This window comes from Arvicanthis niloticus, chromosome 19, assembly GCF_011762505.2.
Source record: "Arvicanthis niloticus isolate mArvNil1 chromosome 19, mArvNil1.pat.X, whole genome shotgun sequence".
NCBI classification, from domain to species: Eukaryota; Metazoa; Chordata; class Mammalia; order Rodentia; family Muridae; genus Arvicanthis; species Arvicanthis niloticus.
In genome coordinates, this window is record NC_047676.1 from 13,806,801 (window position 1) to 13,830,325 (window position 23,525).

General features: G+C 45.9%; 1 protein-coding gene across 1 annotated transcript in view; it reads right to left on the minus strand.

Annotated features, from left to right (window-relative positions):
• Myo10 (myosin X) overlaps positions 1 to 23,525 on the minus strand; it is a 196,314-nt gene that overhangs the window by 145,807 nt on the left and 26,982 nt on the right. Inside the window, exon 2 of the mRNA XM_034523353.2 lies at positions 6,081 to 6,179. Coding sequence (XP_034379244.1) covers positions 6,081 to 6,179 — 99 coding nt within the window. The remainder of the gene's footprint in view (positions 1 to 6,080; positions 6,180 to 23,525) is intronic.

A 23,525-nucleotide genomic window follows, 5' to 3' on the forward strand; every position in this document is an offset into this window, starting at 1 on the left:
GACCATCAGAGTCTCTGCTATAGTCCAGAGTCAGGTCCAAAGCCATCTTTCTTCTATCGTTTGAACAAGAATATTTCGAAATTGAGAATTTCATACATGAATATGTGTGTGTGTGTGTGTGTGTGTGTGTAATCAAGTTCACCCCAGCCGTCCCATCTTCTCCACACACACTTTTCTTTTCTCCCAACTTAAAGTGTTCTCTCTTTTTCTTTTCCTAGAGCTGCCATAACCACTTAGTGCTGCCTGTATGTGTGGGGGGGGGGGACCATCTAGTGGGGTACAGACAGTCCCTGAGGGGCCCCGTCACTGAATAAAACTGCTCCTCCCTCACCCGCCATTGTTCAGTTGCCAATAGCTTCTCAGCTGGAAGTGGGGTTCATTGGCCCTTCTCATCTGTCCATGCTGGGATCTGGACTATAAAACTGTGTCTCTAAGAATCACTACCAAAAATAAAAATGGTTGGTGTGTGTGTGTGTGTGTGTGTGTGTGTGTGTGTGTGTGTGTGTCGTTGGCTGTCACACCCATAGCCCTCAACATGCCAATAAGCAAGCACTCCCCACCCCTACTGACTATTCTGTATCACTAGCGTCACTATTATTTTTTAATGAACTCAAGAAAAGGCAGACAAGAATAAAATAGCTTTAAAATGCACAGCACAAGGGACCATGGCTTACTAACCAGGCTCAAAATTTTGCTACGGATGTTAAAAGTTTTAAAGGGAGGTAGTAGTGAGGGCTGCACCATGCCACGTGTGAGACTGCCATTCAGCATGGTTAGAGCGGTAAGTTTCATGTAGCACAGATAAATACATACTACAAGAAACACGCCACAGACACAAAACAGAAGACAGGTCATGACCCAGTCCAACAAGAAAAGAAAAACTCAACACGCATCCATTTGTTTTTCTCTCAACTTACACTTGGACACTGTAATCACGCCATACCCTTTAGTCACTCATCAGGAAAAGTTCAAAGCAGGTCTGTAGCTGCTCGCAACAATGAGATACAAGCAGACTGTGCTACAGACCTTCTTGTTCTGGGTGGGTCAGGGCTATGCTTTGCCTCCTAGCTGGAATGCAAAACAAATTTAAAAAAAGCAAAAAGAGAGAGAGAGAGCGAGAGAAAGAGAGAGAGAGAGAGAGAGAGAGAGAGAGAGAGAGAGAGAGAGAGAGAGAGAGAGAGAGAGACAGAGACAGAGAGAGAGAACCCTTTTATTTTGGTGAGTGTCATTGTAAGCCATCAAAAAAAGAATCTTATCTTTAAATGATACACAGATTCATAATCTAAAAGACCAAGGAAAACAAGGAGACATTTCATGCTATTATACTGAATCACAAAACCACTGGTATTCAAGCCCTTTTGACTCCCCAGACCTAGCAATTGCAGGTGGTTTAACCAAACCCACGGGGTACTTTCATTGGATGCAACAGCTTCGATCCAAGGACCTCCAAGATCTGAAGTTCTAAACAGAGCCAAAATGCAACTGAGGGTATGTTTTGTCCTCTTGAGTAAGAAACAGGAAAGTCGTCTTCGATAAATGAAAACATTTTCCTTGCCATACAGGGGTGGAGAGCATTTAAAACGCCTGAGAAAGGAACAGGAAAAACATACGTAGGAGAACAACAGAACAAGGAGATGGCTGAGGAGATGGCTCGGTGGACAAAATCCTTGCTTTACCAACACCAAGGCCTGAGTTCAATCCCTAAACCAAGAAAAACAAGACAGATGTGGTGGGGTGTACTTGTAATCTGGACCTGGAGAGGCGAAGCCAGACAGATCCACGGGGTCATTGGCCTGCCTGCTCAGGCTACTTGGCAGCTACTGACCAGCAAGAGTCACTGCCTCAAATAAAAAGTGTATAGCTCCTGAGATACAACACTTGAGGTTGTCTTCTGGTCTCCATATGGCATGTACAACAAACAGATCTCTCTCTCCCTCTCCCTCCCTCCCTCTCTCTCTCTCTCACACACACACACCATTTTAAAACTTTATATATATTATATTATATTATATTATATTATATTATATTATATTATATATGTATCAGGGAATTTCAGCTGAGCTAGATGAGATCACTAGAACTTTACTTCTTAATCTCAATGTTTGGATTTTAGAGCCATGGCATCCTAAAGATACAATTTACAATTTTACTTTGATAGCACAGATGTTGTTCATAAACTCCTTTTCCTCCAGCTTCATAAGTCAAGCTATTTCCTGGCAAGCCTCCCCCTCACCCCACAATTCAATACCCAGCAGTTCTTGTCAGGCTACCTGAGGCGGGGCGCAGGGGAGGGACGATGGCACACCAGCTGCCGCTCCCCCACTTCCCGTCCCAGTAATAAAAGGAGTCGGTCCATGACATCGAATTCTCTCCTGCTGCAGACTCTATCAAGACAGCTGCCTTACTGGACAGCTGGCCGAGCGTGCGAAGCCTGGAAAGCAGCCTCCTGGCGGTCAACCGCATGGGTGTTTCTGAGCTTGAGAGATGACAACTCAGCTTAAGTGTCAATGACCTGCACAGTCCCTTCTGACTTCTGACCACCTAAGATTAAAGCCACCGAGTTCTAGTTCTTCAGTTCCCAGTGACTTGCAGGGCTAGCTCTGCTATAGGACATAGTCCGGGCTGCTCCACTGTTTGGGTCCAGCATCCAACAGGCCTGGTGAGATCCCTCCAGGAGACAGGAGTATGCACAGACACTTGCTTTACTGAGGAGCAGGAGTGAAGCAGGCAAAAGCTACTCATGTACATAGCATGTGCAGAGGACATAAAACATTTGTAAGTGAGAGGAAGTCAAGAGAGCGTGTCAGGAGGGGTGGGGCAACAAAGTAGCTAGGGTGCAAGAGAGCAAAAAATACATAGGTAAGAATCAAAACAACCTTAAATGGAAAGTTACCACACTAATTAGCTCATCCATAAGTTTTGAGGAATTCGGCCCACGGCACAACAAGGCAAACTAGAAGGTCAAACAAAATCAGGTTAGAGCCGGCTTCAGTGGGAGGTGGGATTATTAGTAATTAGTGTGAGTGGAAGAAGTCTTTGTCAGGGGGTAGAGACAACTAAGAACCTAATGGCGTTTGCTGATGGCTTATGAACATGAGATAGCCTGTTAAAGCAAATCTAATTCCACTTGTTGGGAACAGACAGAAGAGCCGAGACAGCAGCAGCTTGCAGGGTTTTGCTGGCTATACCCCTAACCAGCAAGTATTTTAGGAGATCCAGAATAAAGAGAAAGCAGACAGAAAGTCACTGTAATCCTTGCACAGAGGAATAGCCTTGATAAAGTTTACTGAAGTTAATTAAACAACCACCCCCTAAAGTACTATTAGGTAAGTTGAGACACTGTCGGCTACTTCAAAGCAACGACAAACAACAGTAATAAAACATTTCAATCTCCCCAAGTGAAAAGTCTAATTTCAAATGTACGTCTCAATCCTACACTTCCCTGGAGGGCGCCTTGTGACATCAGTACACCTGTGTGCTCTGGAAAAGACGAAGCTCAGTAAGGCTTGCAGGCTCTCACAGGCTTGCACGCTCTCACAGGGGATGCTTTTAGCTATGGCTGCACTCTAAAGATACAGCAATGCTTTCTGAAAACACACAAAGCTGTCCAAGAAGAAAACTGGTGGGTGGTTTGAAAGAGAAATCCCACCCCCCAGGCTCTGGTCTTTTGAACACTTGGTCCCAGTTGGTGATGCAGTTTAGGGGAGCCCATGGAACCTTTAGGAGGGCACAGGAGGAACCATGTCACTGGGGCAAAAGTTAAGAGTTTATAGCTTTCCCTAAGTGTGTGTACTTTGCTCTTTCTGTTTGTGCTTGTGGTTGAAGGTGCGAGCATCTGGGCTGAGCGCTGCTTCTCCAGCCTCTGCCAGTTCTTGAGCCAAGCCTGAACCCGTTTTTGAGTCAGCCTCACTTTCCTCATAGTGGGAACCCTGCAATTCCTACACAAATCACCAAGCTAATTACATGTGTTATATTCGGAGTGCCGGACTGGATTACATAAACCATATACTCAATGACCAAGGGAAGATTTGGAGGTCAGGATTCTGTGTTGCCTTTGCATTTAGGTTCACTGGAGTCCTTGCTAAACCCACATGCTATAAATACTGACATGGGTGACCTGACCACCCAGTTCCACTGTCCACCACGGAGAGCTGCCTAATCACCAGGGCCAGTAGGGGATCTGGGTAGCATGTAGCACAGACTGTGACCGGAATGCACAGCAACAGCACTGAAAGGCACAGCTGTCCTGTCGGGAGCCACTGCCACGCAAGCGAGGTGCAACTAGAAACAAAACCTCAATGACTTTGTGCTGAGTGCAACAGGGCAGATGTTACTCACATACAGCATCTGCCAAAATCACAGGCAAAAGAAATAATAATGGATATGGAAGGGAGGGGTGTGTGTGTGTGTGTGTCCGTGTGTGTGTGTCCGTGTGTGTGTGTGTCCGTCCTCTAAAGTGGCAATGCTGTGAGAGAAAGTTATGAAGATCGGCCTCAGAATGTGAATCTACTTGACCACTGAAGTGGACAAAGCACAGTGGGTATAAGCTGCAAAGGCTAAAACCACATGCTTTGCTTTGACTTGTGTGCACATGCGTGTCTATATGTGTGCACATCGTGTACGTAGGGTGCTCAGAGGCCAGAAGAGGGTACCGGATTCACTGGAGTTGGAGTTACAGGCAGTGAGTGGTAAGCCACCTTCTATGGGTACTGGCATGCAAATTCTGGTCCCCCTAAGAACAGCACATACTCTTAACCACTGAGCCTTCTCTCCAGCCCATGCTACATGGTTTCATCATGATTTTATTTTTATGTTTAAAAAAAATTAGTAAATAAAACCAAACCAGATTTGGAATCAAAACAAAACTAAAAGGAAAAGAACGCTAATAAAATTTATTTTATAGTGCTTTCTGGAACATATTTATGCTAAAGGCACGCTGTTTAAATACTGTTTTCCCTTTTCATATCCTCTAGAGAAGAGCTGACAGGGTCTGAAAGGAACTGAGCGCTCGTGTGGAGAAGGTGGGAAGGGAAAGCTAGACTATAATGGAGAGACAAAACACTCCAACCAGTCCTGTCAGGTAAAGTAAATTCTGAGGAGATATCTGGACCTCCACTCCAGCAGCTTAGGTAAGAGTTCGCAATAGGCCAGCCTGGTCTACAGAGTGAGTTCCAGGACAGCCAGGGCTACACAGAGAAACCCTGTCTTGAAAAACAAAACAAAACAAAAAACAAAAAACAAAACAAACAAAAAAAAAAAAAAAAAAAAAAAAGAGTTCGAAATATACTACCAGAGGCTGGTGGGGAAGTGCCTGAACTGGGCAATGGTAATGCCCGTGCTGTAGATGGCCGTTAGGTATGCGGTCTCTCTGTCCCCTCCCCAGGTAACCAAATCCACCTGGTAAACAATGACAGTCCATCTGGGACTCCCAAGTGAGACAGAAAGAACCTTTTAGCCTCAAGAACTGTGAGGGGAAAAAAAAAAATATTGCCGATGTTTTTAAAAGCAGCTGTCTGCGGTGTTTGGTCTTACTGTCCTGACCACACAGAAGACACCATGGACATTTAAGAGTTTCAAGGGTAAATGTCATGAAAAGAAATCACTAGGTATCGATCTTCTGAGTCTTTCTTATAGGTGTCCCATCTTTCAACCCTGGAATATAATGATGTCGCATGTCAAGTTCTCGCTCAAGAACCATGCAGTCAAGTTAGAAAAATGTTGGGGAACACTCCCATAATACCTTAAGTTAACATTTCAATACCGTGTTGGGCATCTTTCCTAGCTCTCCTTGAGGTAGAAAAGATACCCAGGAAAGAGACCTGTGTCCTACTACTGCACATGAACTGGGACATTTGCTGTTCTCTTTCTGCAAGGATGGTGTCATAACCATCCTACACAAGGGACACATTCTGCACGCCATGCCCCCCTGAGCTCTGGTTTATCACTTAGAAAAATGAACAAGAGGGAGTCAGGCGGTGTGTGTTTGTCTATGTGTATGCCTGCATAGAGGAACCGCAAGTGCCCATGGGTAAAGTAGAGTGGAGTGTAGGCTTCAGGAAGCAACAGGGGCACGTTCTTACCTGTCCATAGTCTGTCTGGAAGACCACGACACCTTCTGCACAGGAATTTACAGTACTTGGAAAATGCTGGCCATTCTCTCTTAGCCAGACCCGTGCTCCCTGGACAGAAAAGAAAATTTAACAATGAGTTCAAATGGTATTCTGTCATAAAACACCACTATCAAAATCACCATGACTCCTATATGGTGTTAAAAGGCTGGTGTCGGGCCTGGAGAGAGGTCTCGACATGGAAGACTGCTCTTCTAGAGGACAGAGGTTCGATTCCCTGCACCCAGATGGCAGCACACAACCTTCTGTTCCAGGGGATCTGATTCCCTCTCCCGGCCTCTGTGAGCATCAAACACATGGTACACAGACACCCTTCAGGCCAAACACCCACACAGATAAAAAATATAAATAAATCACATTATAAGAGTAATCTGTGTGAAGAAGCAAATGTCTTTCTCAAGCAAGCAAAGATGTAACCTTCTGAGAGCATTATCCACAGCCTTCTTCAATCCCGGCATGTGACAAGTCCCACCAGGCAGACAAAGTAAAGAGGAGAGTACCATGGCCCTACTGGGCGCATGACCAGACCAGATGATCTCAGCTGGCTCTTGGCACCCAGTAGACAGGCACTATCCATCACCCCTACATCACAGGGGAAAGAGCAGCTTAGGGTACCTTGTCTAACACACTAAGAAAGCAGGCTTTGGGAACCACACCCTTACCTGAGCTAAGACCTCGGTGTTATCTGGCGCCCCACCTCCCCAGGTCATGCTTCACCTGTGTGTCTGCTTAAGGGACTAGCCCACTCCACTGCCACTGTTTGTACTAAAGCACACAAGTCAAGAGAGGTCTTCAAAAGAGGAACTAAATTTCCCAGTAGATAGGAGAATTTAGTCTGATGGCACAAACTTTCCTCGGAACTCGCTAGACAGCTAAAAAGCTGCAGCCTAGACAACTACAGTTTATGGGGCTTAGGTTTTTAACAACAGACACTCTTTTTTTAACACTCACCTCCCTTCTGTTTATTATCCCCCCAAAAAAATGATCAGTGGCTTAAGCAGTGACCCAAGGAGGTCACAAATCAGTCTTCCAATTTCTATTTCTTTCTAAAAACAAAGATTCCCCCCTGTGTTTAAAATTTTTTTTTCCAATCTTCTTTTAAACCATTTTAATTACATGCAAGTATTAAGATCAGTTCTAGGTTGAGGAACTAGCAATACAATAGATGCAAATAGTCAAGGAACAATCAAGACAATAAACACAAATAGTCAAAGAACAAGCAAGGCAAAAAACAAAGTACCAGGAGTGATCACTGAAAAACAAAGATTTTTAATGACAGGTGTATGTGCAATGACATGCACGTGCCCAAGAGAAGAGGGGTAAGCTCTCCTCTAAGCTGTAGTTACGGGAATGATTGTGGGCCTCCTGAAGTAGGCGCCGGGCACAGAACTTGAGTTATACATATAACATGTGTCTGGCTCTCTCATTCCTAAAAAGGAAAATCTACAAGATGTAGGTTTGACCGACTTCTTCCTTCCATACAGATATGATGTTATTTAAGAACTGCTAGACAGGACCAAAAGCCTTTGCTGGGACCATTATTTCCAAGCCCCTAGGTAAGTCAGTTGGGCCTATCCAGCTAAATCCCAAGGTCCCAGGAAAAAGGGGACACATGTTCAGGAGTTGATCAAGGTGGTCAGAGGCTATAAGAGTGACAAAGTCCCTTCCTCATTGCCTAACACACTTGACTGACCCATGAGCTTTGAGACTCCTGAAACCCATGAATGACCCTGTCTAAGGCCTTCTCTTCTGCACATGTTGGTAGCTCTGGGTCATCTGGACCCATCAAATGTGTACATTAGCCATCATCCACAGAGGACTGGAGTTCTCCACTGAAAAGGTGGAGAATAGCACCAAACACTAATGTGAAGTGTCTCACTTAAATCCTGAGGACTATTTAAAGAACACATGTGCCAACTGGGCCGAATTCCTTTTTCCCCTCAGGACTGTCACGGCCCTCTGACTCCCTACTTTGGGCTGAGCACTGGGAATGCATGGAAAGAGTGACATCAGGGCTGTCAGACCTGATTTCTTTATTAGCAAACAGCTGCGTCCAAAAAGAACATGTACTTCAGGCATTCCCCGCTAAGACTGTTCTCTCAAATGTTACTCCATACCTGAAAAATTCCAAGAAAGGGCTTCCAAGTGCCTGAATGACTTTATTCATTTTTAAAATATATGCACTAGAGACTACAGTGGGTAAAAAATTTGAAAGACCCCAAAATATACATGCACATATCCACACATGCTTGCATACACACACATACACACACATATACATATATACACACACACACAAAGGTTAAAATATGAAATAGTGATTAATTTGCACATTCACCACAAAAATGTCTGCCATGACTCTCACCTGCATTATTTTCAACAGAAATGCTCACAGCTCCATATCCTAATCCATTAACTTTGTCTGTTTAATAAGAATGAACTATCTTATTATACATTACCAAATAAATATAAATGTGGCCTAGGGGGTTGGGATGATGGTTCAGTTGGTAAAGGGTTTGCCATGCATGCCAGCCAAGCTGAGTTAAGATCCCCAGAATGCATGCAAAAAGCCAGGCACTGCAGCCTACAACTTTAATCCCCCTGCAGTAGGAGGATCTCTGGGGCTTGCTGGCAGCTGGTCTAAAGTAACTGATGAGCTAATGGGTGAGCTTTAGGTTCAGTGAAAGGCCTTTGCTAAGAGGGAAGAACGGGGTACAGTTGATTGAGAAAGACACCAAACACTGATCTCTAGCCTACTTTGGCCTACACATGCACATACCCCTAATGTACACATGTACATACGTGTACACACACACACACACACAAGACCAGGTCAGGGTTAACAGAAACCTCTGGACTTCCAGAAACCACAAGGAATATTTGACTCCGCGTGCACTCTCTTAGCCTTGTCTGAGTCCCTTTACCTTCTACAAAGGTCCCCACAGCTCTCTGTTGACATACGACCTGATCAAACACACAGCTTAGCTCTGTGTCCAAAGGTCTTTCCAACAGGTGTGAAGTGCTGCCGATAAGATAAAGAACCTTTATGAGATTTCAAACTCAGAGTGGGGCCAGTCCCCTTGGATCTGCAATAAGCACTCGCCTTCCACAAGGAGGAAAAAGAATGCATTCGAAACACTCTTGGGAAAAAGCTCTTGGGAAAAAGCTCAGGACTTTCACAGAATTCACACTGCAAACTAAGATGTTGAAATGGCTATTATTGCTCAGACTACTCTTAGTGGTTTCCCTGGAGTCTCCACCCGGCCACACACACCCCTCCCCACCATCTTCCTGCTCCCATTGCACCAGAGTAGGATGCCCAGGTCTAGAAGAGGCCACCCACAGGCACTTGGATTTAATAAGTTCACAAGCAGACAATTACCAGACCATCCAACTCTTAGTACAGAAGAAAACTTTGCCCACCATATGTAAACTATTATAGTCTGTCATTGTTAAATAAGGCTGATAATTTAATACACAATACAGGCAACCTAACATATGGAGAAAGCTCACAATTTGAGTAAAAACTGCCTTTTATAAGCAAACAGAACATGCTGAATCCTAACGTACACATTTTACCAAAATGCAGACATGTTCTCATCTTAAAATCTGAGACGGATATTCGAGCATTAAATTTAACAACTGAAAAAAAAAAAAAAAAAAAAAACGTAATATCCAGTAACGTTTTTGCAACACAAAGCATACAAAGTTGCCTCTCCTTTGATCTTCTGAACAATACTGTAGAAAGGCAAGTAACACTGTCGCCTTCTTCAAAAGTGCAGATCATAGGAATTCCATTTCAGTGGCCAGTGATTTCCAGGAGAGAATAAAAACAACGTTCAACCAATGGCAGGTGGAGATGCTACAGCGCTAGCCTTACCCAGGAGATCCTTACTTTTAAGCTGTTTGGGGCATTGGCGTTTCGTCCACAAAGAGAAGAGTAAGTAACTAGAACACTTTTACCTCCAGTGCTGGAGAGATGTAAAAGAAGAAGGGAGTCATCCCTACCCACACCAAGTTCAAGGCCTACTTCGCATATGTTAGATGCTATCTCCTCCCCATTCGAGCCCCACAAATACTCAGGACTCAAGTGATTTCAGAATGGATATGAAAAACTGTGAACATTCAAGTCTAGTTTTCCTCTTCTTCTTTGTGACAGGGTGGCTTACAGGATGGAGAAGCCTGGTTTGGGGAGGTGGGGGCAGGGTCCTGTTCCTAATGAAGTCCAGAACTGGATGTAGATAATACATTATAGTACGATGCTACTATGGCTTCAAATAGCACAGTGTCTCCTATGCTACAGCTCCATCCCATGTGCAGCTACTGGAAGAGATACCTTTAGAATAGAGCAGGTGCTCCCCACCCCCACCCCAGTTTCTCTTCACGCAAACCTACATCAAGGGACACGTGACTTTCAGAACACCAACCTTCTACTCCAGATTCCCCACCTTTGGCACTACTTATCTCCTGAACTAGAGAATTCTTTGTGGATGAGGAGTTGTCCTGGTTGAGAAATAATTCAACAACGGGAACTTTACAGACATGGAGAATTTTTGAGATTAGAAGCTTACTGCTATTGATTCAATTCATGGACAATGGATTGTTGTCTTGAGTCTATGGTGTCGGACAATCTCATGAAGCAGGAACCAGGTGAGGCACACCTGGATCGGGTCCAGCTTCTGGCAGCATTATAGCAAGGTGCACACAGGCAGGACGCTGCAGCAGCAGCGTCACCCAAACTGTGACAACTGCCACCGAGAGGCCTCGGGGACGGACAGTTTGGTGGGTATCACAGCGATTCTCTCATTTCCCCCTCTCCCTGTGCTCATTGGGTGCTTTGCTGGTTTGCTGGCTTGGTTTGGGTTTGGGTTTGATTTTAATGGAAACCCATCTCGTAATATTTGTACAAGGATGGCTGGAACCGCAGAGACAACACATGCACTGTGGACTTTAACCTCAGGCGCTCACTCAATCCTCAAATGTTTGCAAAACCCCAATGTAAAACTAAGAAGGCTCGGGCTTGGCTCACACAAGGATGAAGAGTGGAGCAAAGCAAAGGGCATAAGCATTCATCCCAAGTGAGCATGGAAAAAAACAAAAAAACAAAAAACAAAACTGCACCACAGGGCCAGGAGTCAGGGGACTAGCTGCAAGTGCAAGAGGAAGGCCCAATGGACACCTCTTCGGAGAAGGCTACTTCCGACACCAGTGAGGACCTAGAAACAGAACAAGTACTGCAAGCACTCTCCTGGCCTGGCCACGCAGGCATTCAACAGCAGTGGTAGCCTTCACACACCCTCCACACCTTTTAGAAAGCAAGCAGAGGCATGGTCATACAAAAGACCCAATTGACTGTAGCACTCCCTCTTCTCAGGGCTACAGGGTTTGAACCTGAGGTTGACAGTCATTTGTGAACAATTAACTCAGATTCAGAAGAGGAAAGTCTCAACCCAGCCCAAAGTTGAACTGGATCTGAGTAGCAGATGGATGGTTTTTTACTCCAGCCAAGGGAGAGATCAAAGTCAGGGATCAGGCCTAAGTAGCATCCCATATTACTTTGGAGAAAAGTGCAATAAAGTGTGTGTGGGGGGGGGGGGGGGGAGAAAGCAGGCAAGAGGGAGGGGGAGAGGGGAGGGAGAAGGAGAAGAGAAGGAGGGGTAGGGGAGGGAGAAGGAGGAGAGGAGGGGTGGGGGGAAGGAGAAGGAGAGAGGGGGAGGGAGGGAGAGGGGGAGGGAAGGAGGGAGGAAGGGAAGGAGAGAGAAGGAACACTTTGGGAACCTCTGGCTGCTACTGTTGAAAAAATAAGTGGTTTAAGAATCCTGAATCTGGCCGGGCGGTGGTGGCGCATGCCTTTAATCCCAGTACTTGGGAGGCAGAGGCAGGCAGATTTCTGAGTTCGAGGCCAGCCTGGTCTACAGAGTGAGTTCCAGGATAGCCAGGACTACACAGAGAAACCCTGTCTTGAAGAAAAAAAAAAAAAGAAAAGAAAAGAAAAGAAAAAAAGAATCCTGAATCTGTATTATTTCGTTTTGTTTGCTTGTTTGTTTGGGTGTGGAGCAACGACAGCAGTCCTTGTTTGACACGGGCAACAACTGCTTTACTGAACAGGAGCAAATCTCACAGAAGCTCAGAAGCTCAACTGGAAGCTTCACCCCACTGGCTAGCATTCCTCTTGCTGTAAAAAGCTGTACTCGCTAAGGGGGGGGGGGTGCGGGGCGGGCAGGGCCTTATCAATGTCACCCAACTACAAACCCTGTGAATACAGTAACCACCCACCTTCAAGGCACAGCCTCTGGTACAACAATGGCATGGAGGTTATAGGAGCATCCAACCACTGTTTGCACCTCAGCAAATGGAACCTGACACTGCTAATCAAGCCAAAAAACCTGACACCAGAAAGGTCACAGCCCTGAGGGGAAAGCCTGTCACTATTATTCTGCTAAATGAACGTGACAACCAAGGTACACGTTGCTGTGCCCATGATCAGTAGTGCAATGTACAGCTCTCACCGGAGATGGGAACTAACACAGAGACTCACAACTGGACAGTGTGAACAGTGAGAGACTTGGAACTGCTTTATCCCTAAATGGGATATCTGTATGACACTCTTGCAGGCTCAGGGATTCACGCAGCACAGGGGACAGAAAGACTGTAAGAGCCAGAGGTGGTGGATGACTTCAAGGAAGCAGAATTTTCTAGACACAACAGAGCCGAGGTACATACAGACTCCCGGAGATTGTGGCAGCATGCACAAAACCTATATAAATTCAAGCCAGACAAAAATCGCTGCAGGGAGGGGGAGAAGCAGGCACAAAGTCCTGCCCCTAATCAAGAAGCATAAAATAGATATCTGTTGCAAGAAGGAAATTGGTTGTCTCCAGTGTAGTGATACTGAGGGTCTCAACCGCACTCCAGGGCAGGCCCCACAAACTCTGTGTGTGTGTGTGTGTGTGTGTGTGTGTGTGTGAGAGAGAGAGAGAGAGAGAGAGAGAGAGAGAGAGAGAGAGAGAGAGAGAGAGAACACGAAATTAGGTGGGTAAGCAGGTAAAGGATACAGAAAGAGTTGGGGGGAGGAAAATAATATGATCAAACTATATCATATGAAATTCTCAAAGAATATATAAAATCATTTTAAAACTTTTATCACAGACATAAACTCATTCCCGTTCCCAAAAACTATGCCTGCCGGAGGAGTTGATAATTTCGCAGGCTGGCCCACAGAAATCCTTAATAGCATCGTTACAAAGTTGATTCTTTTCTTCCACCATGTGTCATGAACAGGATTAAACTCAGGTCCTCAGGCTAGGCAGGAAGCACAAGCATCACTTGGCATCCCCATCTTCCCACTACTATGCCGATAATAAAACCCTGTATGATCACTTTCATGAAGATGACATTAAACAATGGACAAATAGAAGCAGGTGGGAAAGAGACCAGTAGACATTTTTTATTACCAATAGACTGCCCTGTGCTCAGTGCTCTACTCCCATTCCCAATCAAAACCAAAACCACAATAAAGAAAGTTGTGTGGCAAGACAGGAGTGTGTGAGGCTGCCAAGGCTTCTTCCCATGGCTGCTGGGTCTCTACAGGCCAAATAGGCCCGGCTTCTTAAGTCTTATTTCCCTCACCTTCTTCACAAGTCCTTAAAACACCTGTCCAGTTATTCTCCACCCCGCCCCCCAGCCCTGAAATGCCCTCTGTAGACCAGGCTGGCCTCAAACTCAGCTCCACCTGCCTCTGCCTCCCAAGTGGTAGAATTAAAGGCATGTGCCACCATGTCCAACCAGTTACTCTTTTGAACTGTGAAGACAAGGGGGTGAAAAAAAAAAATCCCAGAAACAAGTTGATGCTGAAAGAAATCGCATTTGTCCAAATTACTAAGCCTACCCCCCCCAAACTTGCAGAAATGCAGATGGCGTAAGAGACAAAGATGGAGGTCAAATGATCTCCAACTCCTCCTGTCAGCCTCGGGATAACTGAAGGCAGAGAATGAACTGGTGACTATCTTTGTCACATATAGACAAGGACTTTCAGAAGAAGTCTAGAAAGCAATTCACACACGTACCAAAGGACAAATATTACTCACTTCAGAACACTCTACAAAACAAGGGGACGGTTCACCTGTGTGATGCATGGCGCACACGCTACAAAACAAGCAAGCTTGTGTGATTCGTGGCGTAAGTTCACGGGAGCGTCAGTTCTGGAGGCTTCTACCCAAAAAGGTAGTGTCTATATTCAGGTCCAGCTCTTGGCACCTTCTTGGGTCACACCCAGTGGCTTTGAGCAGAAGCACTGCTTTAATGTATCCCCCCCTTCTGAAAGCCCCGCAAGGGACAGGTGAAGGTACAGACGTCATCTGCCTAACCGCACGCTCCGACTTTCCCTCCAAACCACCGAAACTACAATTTCACCTGTGACCACTTATGAGGCATTTAAAAATAACTTAGTCATTTCAAAATAATCCATCAGGAAGAGCGGGAGAGGTGGCCCAGCAGGGAGTAAGGAACACCTACATGACATCCATGTCTGCTGGTGTTCTTCCTGGTACCAGCCAAGAGTTTGTTTAAATAAATGTACTTCACTCTGGCATGAAAATCCATCCTCACAACTTTCCATATTTCTTCTTCTCCTCCCTGCTTTCCTGAGATTTGGAAACTGTGTGACAGTCCCATTTAAGTAGGAGCTGGGGCCTGTGGAATGGCCCAGCAGGTGAAAGTGATTGCCACAAACCTGACAACCTGAGTTCAATCCCCAGGACATGCACGTAGAAAAGACCTGACACACACAAAGCATCTTCTAGCCTCCACCCCTGTGTTGTGCCATGAGGGTACTTGTTCATTGTCTGTCTCTCTGTCTCTCTCGCTCTCTGTCTCTCTCGCTCTCTCTGTCTCTCACTGTCTCTCTCTCACACACACACACACAAATAAAACAATTAAATATAAAAACATTTTAAAATCTTTTGTTTTGCTTTGTTTCAAGTCAAGGTTTCTCTGTGTTGCCCTGGCTGGCCTCTAACTCACAGATCCACCCTGCCTCTGACTCCCAAGTGCTGGGATTACAGGCCTGTGCCACCACTGTCTGGCTTATTTTTTTTTTTTTAACCTTTAAAAATTAAAAAAAAAAAATTAAACGTAAAAAAGTTGAGGCTACAGCTGAATAATAATGTGCTTAGCATGTGTGAGACCCCCCTCCCCCATGTGACCCCCCCCTCCTCCAGCACCAAAACAACAACGAAGAACAAGCCACTCTTGTGCAGAAGAGAAGACTATGATCCCGGACAGGGCCTCTCCGCTGACTGTTGAGTATTCAGAAGCAAGGACTGAGATCTCAGACACTCCTTCACAACCCAGTAAAGGAGGCAGTGGGAGTGGGACGAAGCTTCAAAGTGAAGGTCTCATTTTAGGAAGTTTGCAAACATACTACTAAGAAGTGGCAAAGATAATACATGAAGCTGCGTCCGTCCCCCACATCCCCACATCCTCTGCACTGAGGATCACGAGGCGTACGTTCTAGTCAGATTTCCCAGTCCCCCTTTTCCTATCTCAGACTCTCCTCCGGAACACTGTGTCTAGTGCTGTATCTCCCTGGGTCAGTTTCTCAGACCGTTCTGGCTTGATGGCCTTGACAATTTTGAGGAGCTCTGGTCACGGGGTGGCAGAGTGTCCTTCACTTAGTGATGCTTGAGAGTGTCCTGGTCACACTGTAGTCAGGCTCTGTGGTCTGAATGAATGCTCTAAATTGCACACGTTGGAACCCTGGTCCTGCCTGGATGAGTAGAAACAGTGTGAGGGGAGTGGCTTTGTTAAGGAGTTTCCTCTGTCTCTCCTTCCCCAACCCCTCCCCCCCATGTCCTCAGTCAAATCAACAAGTCCACATCAACCACCTGATGGACTTACCCACCTTTAGTACTGTGAGTGACATAAACATCATCCTTTATAAATTACTAGCCTTGGGCACTTCATTTCAGCATACAAAGTAGACCAGGACCAGTGATGACTCAGTCCTGAAAACTGAGGCACGTCAGACTGCCTTTAAGGGTTCTTTATCACACTTCACCAAAACTACCTGCATTCATTAAGCTCCAGAAGCCTCTTTTTTTATTTTTTGGGGGGTGTCATCAGAACAGGGGAAACAAATACAATCTACCTCCTGGGAGCCTCGGGGCAAAACTGAGCAGCACTGAGAACGCAAACAATTGTTCAGTGGTTTTTTTTTGTTGTTGTTGTTGTTGTTGTTCAACAATGCAGGGTCTGAGGCACTCCAGTGAATCTAAATGTCATGCCAAGAGAAAGAATTTGGGAGATGTATTCAGAGTACCGCGGCCAGCATGTGTAACACAGAGACAGACAGACAGAAAGACAGACAGACAGGAGCAAGGAGGCTGCCTGCCAGGAACAGGTTCTGGGGTGTGAATGGGCCAAGCCCCGAGAGGCAAAGGAAAGCCTGGAGCTGAAAGGTTCAATTTTCTGCAAAGTGTCAACCGAGGCTGAAACTCCCAGTAGCCGGCCTTACTCAGCTCCCCTTAATCACCACCCATAACTATTAACAGCACCACACAGCTCAACAATGGAGGCATTCACCTTTGTCCAGTGCAGGAACAAACATTCTAAGACACCTTAGAGCCCAGCTCTGGAAGCGGCTAAGGCCTCAAATGGCCCCTGCAGCCAAGGACATGTGGACAAAATGACTTCCGCTAACAATCTGGTGTCCTTGTTCCTCAAATTGCATTTAAAAGACACAAGCACACAAGTACCCTAGGCCACACCATCTTGAAGGATCAGATTTCACTTGGATCTCTCTGGCCACACACTTGGAAACCCTCAAGGTCACCAGGTGAATACACAGGGGGAGGCTGAGGCTCAGGCAGGACACCACTGAGCCGAACACAGAGGATAAGCCAAGCCAGGAGGGCTGCATCTAAGGCCTGCCAATCACAGCCAGCAGTGTCCCTTCCAGAGCAGGCCTGGAGAGGCTCTGAGTCCTGAACAGAAGGAAAGAGAGTTCCTCCTAGTTCCTACAGTCCTCACCAGTCTTGTTCTTAGCCCCTTCCCCCAAAACCCCCCAGGGCTCCAGGCTCTGTGCTAGCCTGTGGGTTGCATATCAGACATCCTGTATGTCAGATACATTAAAATTCATAACAGTAGCAAAGTGCAGTTGTGAAGTATGAATGAGATAATGTTATGTCCCGGGTCACCACAGCATGAGGAACTGTACAACAGGGTCACAGCGTTAGGAAGGGTGAGAGCCACTGTTCTGTGAGGAGCCACCCAAATGACCTTAGTTCAAAACAAAGGCCTGAACTTCCCTCTCTCATCCAGGAAGTTGCTCACCACCAGTGGCCCAATGTAAGGATTGATGGACCTAGGAAGCCTCCCCAGAGAGGCGCTGCATCACTCTGAGTAGGCTAAACTCTAGAAACCCCAACTTTCATAAACCACGCCAGCAACAATTAAGCGCCCATGGCCACCATCACTCACAACCACAACCCCATACGTAGGCAGCTTGACTCAGCTGGAAGACCGCACAGGTGAGTGCATGTATAAAGAGTGCCCTAAGGTCAGGATGCTACTCCTGAAACGAGGTACACACGTGGCAGTCCCAACCACTTGCCCCTTCATGTCTAAGACCCTGCTCTCTCTTTTTTTGGAAAAGTTGAGCCCTGTCTTCTGTTCACAGACAGGACTAGAAAAACTACAAGTAAAGTCAGCCATGAGTCAGGCTGCAATCAGCAGCGGACAGCAAATTTCCCATCAGCTCTCACAGGAAGGGGATTTTCATGATTTGCTTCACAGCAGAGTCAAGCTACAGGGAAGTCTTCAAATGTTGCTGGCACCCAAGGACAAAGTGGAGATATGAGGAACTTCAGCCTAAGGGCTGGGTCCTCAGTCCCTGTCAGGGGCTGGGCTTGGTCTGGCCGGAAGGAGGCAGTCTTCCCAGCCGGTGACTGAATGCAGGTTCCTTTCCTTTAGGGTATGCAAACTCACCAGTTTAGTGACTATCTTATTTAGGGTTTATCACTGTGATGAAGCATCATGACTAAAACCGACCTGGCGGGGAAAGGGTTTGTTTGGCTTACATATCCTGAATCACAGTCCACTGAGGAAACCAAAGCAGAAAAGCAAACTGAACAGGAGCCTGGAGGCAGGAGCTGATGCTTCCTAACTTGCTCTCCTGGCTTGCTTAGCCTGCTTTTTTTTATAGAGACCACTAGCTCCGGGTGATATAACCTAGAATGGGCTGGGCTCTCTCACAATCACTAATTAAGAAAATGCCCTAAAGGCCTGCCTACAGCTTAGTTTTACAGAGGTTTTTGGGTTTTTTTTTTTTTTTTCCAATTAAGGTTTCCTCCCCTCAGAGAACTATGGGCTTGTATAAACTAGACACAGAACTAACTAGTCAAGCAGAGACCCTCAAACCTAGTTTAATTGGGAAAACATAACAAAAAGTGGCTTTCCGCTTAAACACAGGCCACAGGTAAAAAGCCACGGATGCAAAGAGTTGATCCCAGAGGGAAAAGCCTCAGCTCCAAGCAAGCCGGGGAGGCCCCAGGGGACATAAACCTTCTGTCCACAGATGGACCTCACTGCTCCTAAGGAATTTCCTGTGAAACCCTAGCAGACACCTCCATAGCTGTAATTTCTCTATAACGGCCGCCTACTGCAAGCCAAGCTCTTGCTTTGAAACTATTGAGTTGAAAGGTCAGTGTAAAATATGCCATTTAAAACATTTTAAAAAGTTCCCATAGAGGTGCATGTGTAACCCAACAGCTTGCTAAACCAGGGATTCTGTGTGTCCCCAAAGTCCCTACCCTGGAAACTGAGCCACCAATGCAACCGTTTTTTGAGAGGTGGGCCTCTGGGAGTTGTTGGGTCACAGGGCAAAGGCTCACAAATGGATTGATGGCTGTCATTTAGGGAGGAGATAAGTTATCACCATTGAGGGCTCCAGAAAGAGAGGGTTGGCTCCCTTCTAGTTCTATTCTCAGAGATATAAAGCTTTAAAGGCTCAGGCAGTCCCATCCAGCCTAAGAAACTAAGTCTACTCTTTGCAAGAAAATGTTCCTTGTTATTATGACTTGGGAACTCTGCGACACGTAGACACACAGAAAAAGTACCATAGCATCCCACTCTACAGCATCTGTGGTTGCCCTCCAAGTGTCTGAAGCAAGCACATCTGTGAAGCCCACACCTCTGCTAGTCAACTGACAAGGAACCTTAATCCTTCCACACAATACACAATGCTGGCCAGCAAGCTGGAGGATCTCTCTCCAGCTGCAGGATCTAAATGCCTTTGTTTTCCATACAAATGTCACAAAGATTTGTCAACAGGACAACAAATATCTACAAAAACACCCTCCCTCCGCTTGGACAATACACCAAAAGATACATCTTCTTGGGGAACCTGTTTAAAAGGAGAAGTTCTAGCACCATTTTGAACAGAGCCAACGGGGTGCAAACGTTTCATTTCCTGGAAAAAGAACCAAAATGGCTCTGGAGAGACTGCTCGAGCAGTTGGTTGAGGGCACCGACTGGTTTTCCAGAAGACCAGCATTCAGTTCCCACTGCATACGTGGCAGTTCAGACCTGTCTGTAAATACAGTTCCAAGGGCTCCAACACCGCCTTCGGGCTTTCCTGAACATGAGTTACACGTGTAACTTATGGATACATAAGCAAGTAAATGCACATAGAACATAAAAATAAACAAATCTTAAAGAAGAACAAAGGTGCTCTAAGGGGCTTTTGCTATTGTTGCTGTTTGCACAGAAACGGGGACTCAGGATGGCAAGTGTTAGCCGTGCACGCGTGGGGACCTGATTTCAGATCTGCAGTGCCCAGGGGGAAAGCCAGGCATGAAGACAAAGCCTGCAATATCAGTTCTAGAAAGGCAGACAGGAGGATCTCTGGGTCTCACTGGCCACAAAGTCCAGCCCAGTGTAGGTGTCCTCCAGGGTCAGTGAGAAATCCTGCCTCACATAAAAAGAAGAAGAAGAAGAGAAGGAGGAGGAGGGAGGAAAGAAGGAAGGAAAAAAGGGCACAGAAGCAAGAGAAGAAGATACTCTGGCCTCTGTATGTACACTTTCCCATGTGAATATATACTACGCACTCCATCCACAACACAATTTATCCGAACAATAAATTTTAAATTTTAAAGAATGCAGGCACATCAGAGAGAAAAAAAAAAAAAAAAAAAAAAAAAAAGCAATAGCAAATTCTGCTCCAGCAGATAACCGAGAATTCAGAGCCATCACCGACAACTCACCAAATGTGTGTGATCCCAAGGGTGACTAAAGGTCTGCAGGGCGCTAATCAGGACTCCACCTTGCTTGAAGAAAGCTGGCCTACAGTACACACACCCTCCTGTCAGCAGTCACAGAAGAGAGATAAGAGGACTTTCTGGGCCACATGCTGCAGGCAAGCAGGGAAGTGAAATCCCACCCCCCACCCCCCACCCCCAGGCCATGCAAGGCAGCATCAGGAAACCATAGGAGTTCTTCCCTATCTCCAGAGATAAAGCTTTCAGGAGCTTCCTTCTGTGGTGGCCAGTTCCTTAGGAACCTTTCTCAGTGGCCTGTTAAGTTCACAGCTTAAGGAGCCATGGATGTAATCTTTAAATGTGAGTCACATTAAAAAAAAAAAAATGCTGGAGAAATAGTTCAGTTGGCAAAGTATGTACATGCAAGCATGAAGTCCCAAGTTCAAACCTTAGCACCCTTTTTTTTTTTCCCCCCAAAAAAGGGCAGGTGTGTTAGCCTGTTTGTAATTCCAGCACTGGGGAGGTCTCAGAGACAAGAAATCTTTCTTTGGGGCTTTAGGTAGCCAGCCTGGTCAAATTGACAGGCTCCAGGTAAAAACTCAAGAGAACTAACCCCAAATAAAAAAGAAAACAAAACAGAGAGCAACTGGGGAAGACACCCAGGGCCAGCTTCTTGTCATCACACCCAAGAACGCACACAAACAAGTACAGAGAGACAGAGAGAAATGTAGACACATCCATTAACTCCATTGTTCTGGTTAGAAACTGTAATTGAGAAAATACCTCCATCGGATCAGCCTAGACGATCTCTGGGGCATTTTCCTGACGTGGGAGGCCCCAGCTTACTAAGGGTAGAGCCACCCCTGGGTAGGTAGGTGGTCCTTCATGGTGTAAGACAGCAGGCTGAGCAAGAGTACAAACCAGCAAGCAGCACTCTGCCTCTGTGACCTCTGCTTCACTCCCTGCCTCCAGGTTCCTGCCCTGAGCTCCTGTCCTGTCTCTCAGTGATGGACTGGAAACTGGAAACTCTTTCCTCCCCGAGTTGTTTTTGGTGTTAGTGTTTATCATAGCCATAAAAGGAAAACCAGGACAGCAATCAGTCCAAATCACTGTAATTCCAAGATGCTCTCAATATAAGAAATGTACACTCCTTTCCAACACTCATTCTTAAAAAGTGGTATGACAGACCCACACCTCTTATTTTGGAATATCTACAGTGCAAGTATGCAAGTGTAGTGTTTCTCAACCTGAGGGTCTCAAACCCTTGGGAAAAATCTCTGTCTCCAAGAATATTTACAATTCATAACAGTAGCAACATTACAGTTATGAAGTAGCAATGAAATAATTTTATGGTTGGTCCCCATGACACGAGGAGCTGTATTAAAGGGTCACAGCATCAGGGAGACAGAGAATCACGGCTCTAGAGAGACACATGTGGCTAGTGACTTACCATGCATGTCTAGATTCCAAGGCCTGTAACTGTGGGTGCAAGAGCAGTGTGTGAGCAAAGATAAAGAACAGATTTGTTAAAAGCTTTCTGTTTGCCTGTCCCCATTCGGGGTACAAATTTGCCCAGTGACAATGGGAAACGAGTATATTAATTCCTCCTGTGTTACCCACCCCACCCAGACCTACTTTTCCTCAACATTCACGATGGGGAAAAGCAGAAAAATCTTTTTCTTTACCTCTGGAATTAAAAGAAAGATTAGGTAAATCAAGTGTGAAGCAAAGTGAATTCTCCATGTCCAGCATGGAAGGTGACTGACCCACCAGAGAAACTCAGCGTTTACACTTCCTATGACATTACTGACTGAACAGATGAAGAGAGGTGTGTGTTTGCTACAGCATGAATTCACAGCAGTCTCCGCAGTGTTGTCTAAACTCTTGAACTCTTAATTACACAGGTATTGGGCGGTTCGGAGTTAGGCCAAGTAACACCAGACTACTAATTCCACGGTGGGCAGCGGAATGTGTGTTTCCACCTCAAATCTACCCTCTCCACCTCCCAATCAGGACTTTAATGGATGTGGGAAGGAAGAGGCACTTTGTGGATTTAATGGTCTATCTTGGAGTTTCTACAGATTAGACTCTGAAATGTGTCCAAGAAAGAGAAAAAAAAATATCCACTCTGGAACATAAAATATTAGTGACCTTGTACACTACTCCTCACTGACCCCAAAACCCAACAGGGAAGCGCAAGCAGCTCTCAGCAAAAGCCAGCTTTCCAAAAGCCAGGGGGCTGCACCAGCTGGGGACGCGGGTCCCCTCCAGGTATCCAGGTCAACAGTTAACTGATAACTCTTTTAACGTCATTTTTTTTTTTTTAAGTTTTCATTGTAAGAAAAAAAAAAAAATCCCTCCTTGGGGCATCCACTAGACCCAGCTAGGATCTGTCCTTTTTCTCAGGCACCCTCCCCTTCCCTTTCCTTAGGTCTCATCCAGGCTGAGAGTCTTTTAGCCCAGCCTAAATTAAGCCTCTGCAGGCTGCTCTGCTCACGTGCCAATGGACCATTCAGGCACACCTCCTCCATTCCGGAAGGTCTTCCCACCCATTAGGCTACCACACCCAGTCAAGGCTGCTGTGGTGGTTTGAGTAAGAAAGGGCCCCCACGCACTCGGATTTAAATGCTTGGTCTCTAGTTGGCAGAACTATTTGGGAAGGATTAGGAGATGTGGGCTTCTGGGAGGAAGTTGTCACTGGGGGGTGGGCTTTGAGGTTTCAGAAGCCCACCTGCCACTCCCAAGCATGCCGCACCCTCCACAGCATGTCCTTGTGAATCAGATATAAGCTGTCAGCTATTGTTCCAACACCAAGCTGCCTCCCTGCTGCCATGTTTGTCAGGGCTTCCCTGCCATGTTTGTCAGGGCTTCTAACCCTCTGGAACCATGAGCTCGCATATAAAATGCTTTCTTTTATAAGTTGCCTCTGTCTATTGTTTTGTCAAAGCAATAGAAAAATAGAAAGTAACCAAGACAAAAAAAAAAAAAAAGTGACTACGACAATTGTCCCCTGCCATAGCATCTTTTTAGACCACCGCTGTTTATCCATCCCTCCATCCTGGATCAGTGTAATGTCTGGCCTCAGGAAGGCACAGGAATGAGAAAGGAACCAAGGCTTCGGAGCAAAGATCCAAGAAGGAGG